This window comes from Dasypus novemcinctus, chromosome 7 (assembly GCF_030445035.2).
Source record: "Dasypus novemcinctus isolate mDasNov1 chromosome 7, mDasNov1.1.hap2, whole genome shotgun sequence".
NCBI classification, from domain to species: Eukaryota; Metazoa; Chordata; class Mammalia; order Cingulata; family Dasypodidae; genus Dasypus; species Dasypus novemcinctus.
The window spans coordinates 3,549,109-3,554,292 of NC_080679.1; the positions used below are offsets into that span (position 1 = coordinate 3,549,109).

At 47.4% G+C, this 5,184-nt stretch overlaps 1 protein-coding gene across 1 annotated transcript; it reads right to left on the minus strand.

The window, feature by feature from the left end:
* Positions 1-3,817: 3,817 nt before the first annotated feature.
* On the minus strand, positions 3,818-4,798 carry LOC131279328 (olfactory receptor 9S13-like). Its single transcript, XM_058301294.1, has one exon. It carries the CDS (start codon positions 4,796-4,798, stop codon positions 3,818-3,820), a length of 981 nt encoding a protein of 326 aa, XP_058157277.1.
* Positions 4,799-5,184: the final 386 nt, after the last annotated feature.

The window sequence follows — 5,184 nt, forward strand, 5'->3', positions numbered from 1 at the left end:
TATTGAGAGAATTTTTGTATATGATGTGAAGGAAATGTCCATTTCATCCTTTTACATGTGGATATACGGATTCGCAGCACCGTTTATTTAAGAAACTATTTTTTTCCCTTGAGTAGAATTGGCATCATTATCACAAACACTTTGAGCATATATATGAGAGTTTATTTCTGAACAATCATTTCTGGTCCATTGGTTTATATATTTGTACTAGTCTCAGCACAATGCTTAGTAATAATTGTCATTATTATAGCTTAGTAATAAGTTTCAAAATAGGGATGTGTGAGACCTCTAATTTTATTTTTCTATTTCTTTTTTTTATTCTTCCTTCATTTTCTTTTAAATGTTACACTGAAAAAATATGAGGTCCCCATATACCCCCACTCCCCCGACCCTGCTTGTCCCACATCAACAACCTCTTCCATCATCGTGGCACATTCACTGAACTTGGTGAATATATTTTGGAGCACTGCTGCGCCACATGGACGGTGGTCATGGTTTTGGCTATTAGGAGAACATTAACATTTCAAATCAACTTGAAGATTGGTATTTCAATTTCTGAAAAAATAACGGTTGTTGACATTTTGATTGGGATTGTACTGAAATGGTAATGGCTTTGGATAGAACTGAAGTATTAATAATACCTAAATGTTATGCATTTATACCCTAGAGAGGGGAATCAACACTGATCTAGGGGCTGTGTGTATGTGGGAGGTGCTTTGTTGATATCCATGGATGGGCAGGACATGATGGAAAGACCTAGAAGGTGCACACAGGGACCTGTGATAGAGAGGGCCCAGGGCTGTGAAGGGGAGTATCTGGGCTCTACAGTGGACTGTTTCAGGGGGAGCTGCCCTCACAGTGCACGGAGGGGCAGGACAGCCCCCAGGGAGCGCCCACATGGCTGGAGCCTCTGGGTTTGGGCTTTGAGCCTCCCCTAAGGACCAGCCCCCGTGAGCCTGCAAGAGAAACAGTGGAAGAAGCCCCTTCCCTGGTCACTGATAAAGTCCCTGAGGCAGGGGCCTCGGGCTCTGGAGTGAAGGGGGGCCGTGCAGATAGAGGGTGAGTAGGGCAGGCCTCTGGGGCCATCAGGGTGTTACAGGGTCTGCTTCAGGAAAACTCTGCAGATGACCTATCATTTATGTTCTAAATGGGGGCACTGTCCAGAGGGATGTTAACTTTGACCCTCAGGTAAAGCCACGTAGAGCTGGGGGCCCTCCATCCCCCAGCTCTGAACCCTTACTGCCAGGGAGTCGTGCCCAGAGGAGCAGACCTCAGGAAGATCCCAGGTGCTGGGCAGCAGGTCCTCCATCTTGGTGTCCAGAAACTGCATTTCGTGCATCAGGTCTGAGCAATGCCAACTCGCGAGCTTTCCATTACTACTGAGCAGATTTCAGGAATGAACCAGGCTTGGAAAGTGCTGGCGACTCGCCTCACACCAGGCTTTCTCCTCTGAGGTCTGGACATGGGATGTGGTTGTAGGTCCCCAGGAAAGGACGGAAGGGGCTCCATCCCTCACTTAGACTCAGCACATGTTTCTGTAGGAGCTTCTCAAGTGATTAGATCCCATTGAGATCTTGTAAGAGGGGCTGTGCTAGGACCAGCCTGTACCCAGGAGGTATTCTGAACTGGGGGTCCAACCCCATGGTGGAGAGCAGGTGCCCTCACCCTCCAGGTGGGTGAGGTGGAGGGGGCCAGGCAGGCTGTGGCACTCCCCTCTCCCCAGCTGGGCCCATCATGTCACTTGACTCACCCTGTTCCCTCCATGGGTTGGGACATGGGGGATTACTTTTCTAATAATGATACAACATATATCATCAGAGATAGGTGAAGTCCCTTTTATTCTCTTTGACCCCATGCCCAGCCTCTCTCCTTTCTCCAGACAATCCCCACGTGTATGACTATGCTCTGAGAATGATTTCACTGGACACGACTATACCCATAAATGATGCAATGTATTATTACGTGTGTTTTTAATTTGATCCTGAATGTGAAGTGCTGAATATGTATATATGCAGCTTACTTTTTCCATTCTACATTTTATTTCCATGTCCTTCATATTCTACTTCATTTGTTTCAATTTTTTTTTTTTATTTTCCTGCTTATAGACTTCAATTTGTTAGTGCATTCTTTTTGGGATTTTTTAATTTCCCAGGTGTGCTGTAACAAAGTGCCACAAACTAAAGAGAACAGATGAGAACTGTCCTTTCTAGTTCTGGAGATTGGAAGTCTGCAGTTGAGGTGCCATAGGGCCATGGTTTCTCTTAACTCCTGGGGCAGGTTCTCGGCTGGCCTCTTCCAGCTTCTGTTGGGTGCTGGAATCCTGGGCATTTCTTGGTGGCAACTGCAGCTTCCATCCCTGTCTCCTCCCTCACATGGCCACGTCCACTCTCTGTCTGTTCCTCCCTGCCCTTCTGCAAGGACCCAAGTCATGGGTATTAAGGCACTACACTAGGACCTCACTCTAACTAGTGCCTTCTGCAATGATCCTTCTTCCTCATATAGTCACAGTCAAAATATGGGCAGCTGCGCCCTCAGCATCAATTTGAGGGTCACAACTCAACCCATGGCAAGGACATCTGGGGTGATGTGTGAATCTTCTTTTTACAATCATGAATCATTCAGCAGTGAATAACCTTTGCTCACTCCGAGGTACACATCTAGAAGAGGATTTCTATATAGAAATATAGAGACATTGCCCTCAATCTCATAAATGTTCATATTAATCAAACATCATGGCACTCCATGCAATTTTCTGCACAATTGCCATCCAATTATAACATTAAAGTCCAGCTCACTCCAATGTGGAAGAAGAATTTTGAAAATCCTCTAATCAATAAAATGCCCCTATCTAGAATATTAAAAAGAAGTCTACAAACCAGTAAGGAAATGGCAAAAACATAGTAAATAAAATGTGCAAACCATGGCAACACTCGCAATAATATCCCGATGACTACTACATATGTGAAAAGAGGGTGAGCCTCATCAGCCACAAGGAACACAGTGGTGTTGGGAAGGGGAAGCCTTAGGCTCTTGGAGTTTCACCTTCTACCAGGAGAATTCACATGATTCTTATAGCACTTTCTTCTCCCTGTTCTCTTTACTTCAATTACCTAGAGTATGGTCCTTTTTCTGAGATGTCGTGGTGGCTCAGAAGCATTTTCATTGTCTCAGGTAGCTGAATATCATCCCTAGTCCAGCTCAGTTAAAATGTTCATTTCTTTGAAAAGTTTCCATGGGGTTGTGTCAGGGTTTTCAGAAGCCAGTTGCTGGCTTACGCAGTGTCCTGCAAAAGACACACTATAGCATTAAAGCAGGAGCACCAGCTCCCTCTGAGGGCCTGTAGGAGACCTTAAGCCTTAGGAAGAAAGGGGGACGGGGGAGGAAGTAAAACTGAGAGTTGAGGAGGAAGCACTGTCTTAGCAATCTCCCCGATATCACTATGGTCAGAGCAGGGCTTCACATCAGAAGTTCCCACATTCAGTTCAGCTGGGGTTATTGGCATTTGACTGATATTAACTGCAGGTAGAAGACCACAGAGAATGCCCATCTACACAGCTACACCAGTGCATGTGGAAAATGTGAACTTAATCTGGCTTCAAATTCCCCTTATTGCTCTGCCCGCTTTGTGGCCAAATTTCTAGATTTCTATTACTGCTCCTGAGAAGAATCACTTGTTTTCTGATGCCAAACAACATAATTTATCACTTTAAATATCACAGTAAATTCCTGGACCCTAATGCTTTCAAGAAACATGGCAGGGTTGCTGGATGGCTTCCTCAAAGCTCAGCCAATGACCTCTGAGTCTCCCCTCCAGCCCTCAGGACACCGTCTCTCCCTGCCCACCCTCCTTCACATGGCCACATTTCTGGCCCAGCCTCCACAGTGCCTCCTTCACGTCCTTGTTCCGCAGACTGTAGATGAGGGGGTTGAGCATAGGGATGACCAGGGTGTAGAAGATGGACACAACCTTGCCCTGCTCCATGGAATCTATAGCTCCTGGCTGGGCATACATGACAAAGAGGGTCCCATAAAACAGGGAAACTGCGGTCATGTGGGAGCCACAGGTGGAGAAGAGCTTACGACGTCCGGCGGCAGTGCGCATCCTGAGGATGGTCACGGTGATGTAGCCGTAGGACACCAGGACCACAAGTGTGGTGCCCACAATGATGAGGCCACAGAATCCAAACATGACCAGCTCATTTAGGGCCGTGTCAGTGCAGGCGAGCCGGAGCAGAGGGGGCACGTCACAAAAGAAGTGGTCAATGCGGTGGGAGCTGCAGAACGGAAGGTGGAACGTGAAGCTGGTCTGCAGGATGGCATTGAGGCAGCCTCCACAGTAGGAGCCCAGCACCAGGCAGGCGCAGGCTGAGGGACGCATGGTGATGGGGTAGCGCAGGGGGCTGCAGATGGCCATGAAGCGGTCATAGGCCATGACAGCCAGCAGGAAAGTCTCAGAAGTAGCAAAAAGTGACAAAAAGAAGAACTGTGTGGCACATCCTGAAAAAGTGATGTGCTTGGTGGAGGAAAAAAAGTTGGTGAGGGCCTTAGGGGCAATGAAGGATGAGTAGCACAGGTCCAGGAAGGAGAGGTTCTTGAGGAAGAAGTACATGGGGGAGTGGAGGTGGGCATCCAGGGTGATGACCACGATCATGGTGAGGTTCCCCTGGATGGTGACCATGTAAAAGATCAGGAACACTACAAAGAGCAAGGCCTGGACCTCAGGGCCGCCCTCAAATCCCATCAGCTCAAACTCCTCCCAAGAGGCCCCTGAGAGGTTTTCATTTCTTTTGAGTGGCATGGCCTTGAGAAAGGACATAGGGGGAAGAGGGGAGGCAGGTGACAGCAGGAGGGAGCAGATCAGAGTTGGACTGTCCCCTGTCTCCCTAGAGAACAAGGACCACTGGCATCACATCGTTCTCTCCTATAGGGAAAATCATAATCATTCTTCATCCAGATGGATTCAATGTCCTAAAAAGAAAACATTTATTATGGTTAATTAACCTTGGACGTGAAATGGGCACTCAGTCCAGGGGAGTCTGAGATGCCGTTCTGGAGATTCAGAGAGCCCTGGCAAACTTATGATCCATAGTATAAGGACAGCTTTAAAGACCCCTTGTCCACTGATGAGTTAATGTCCCCTCCTTGGGGCCATTTCTGTGCAGCTACATGTATCTGATCTTGCAC

What these genes read in the sequence shown, in the direction of transcription:
- LOC131279328 (XM_058301294.1), bottom strand. Translation starts at nt 4,798, where the DNA reads ATGCCACTCAAAAGAAATGAAAACCTCTCAGGGGCCTCTTGGGAGGAG.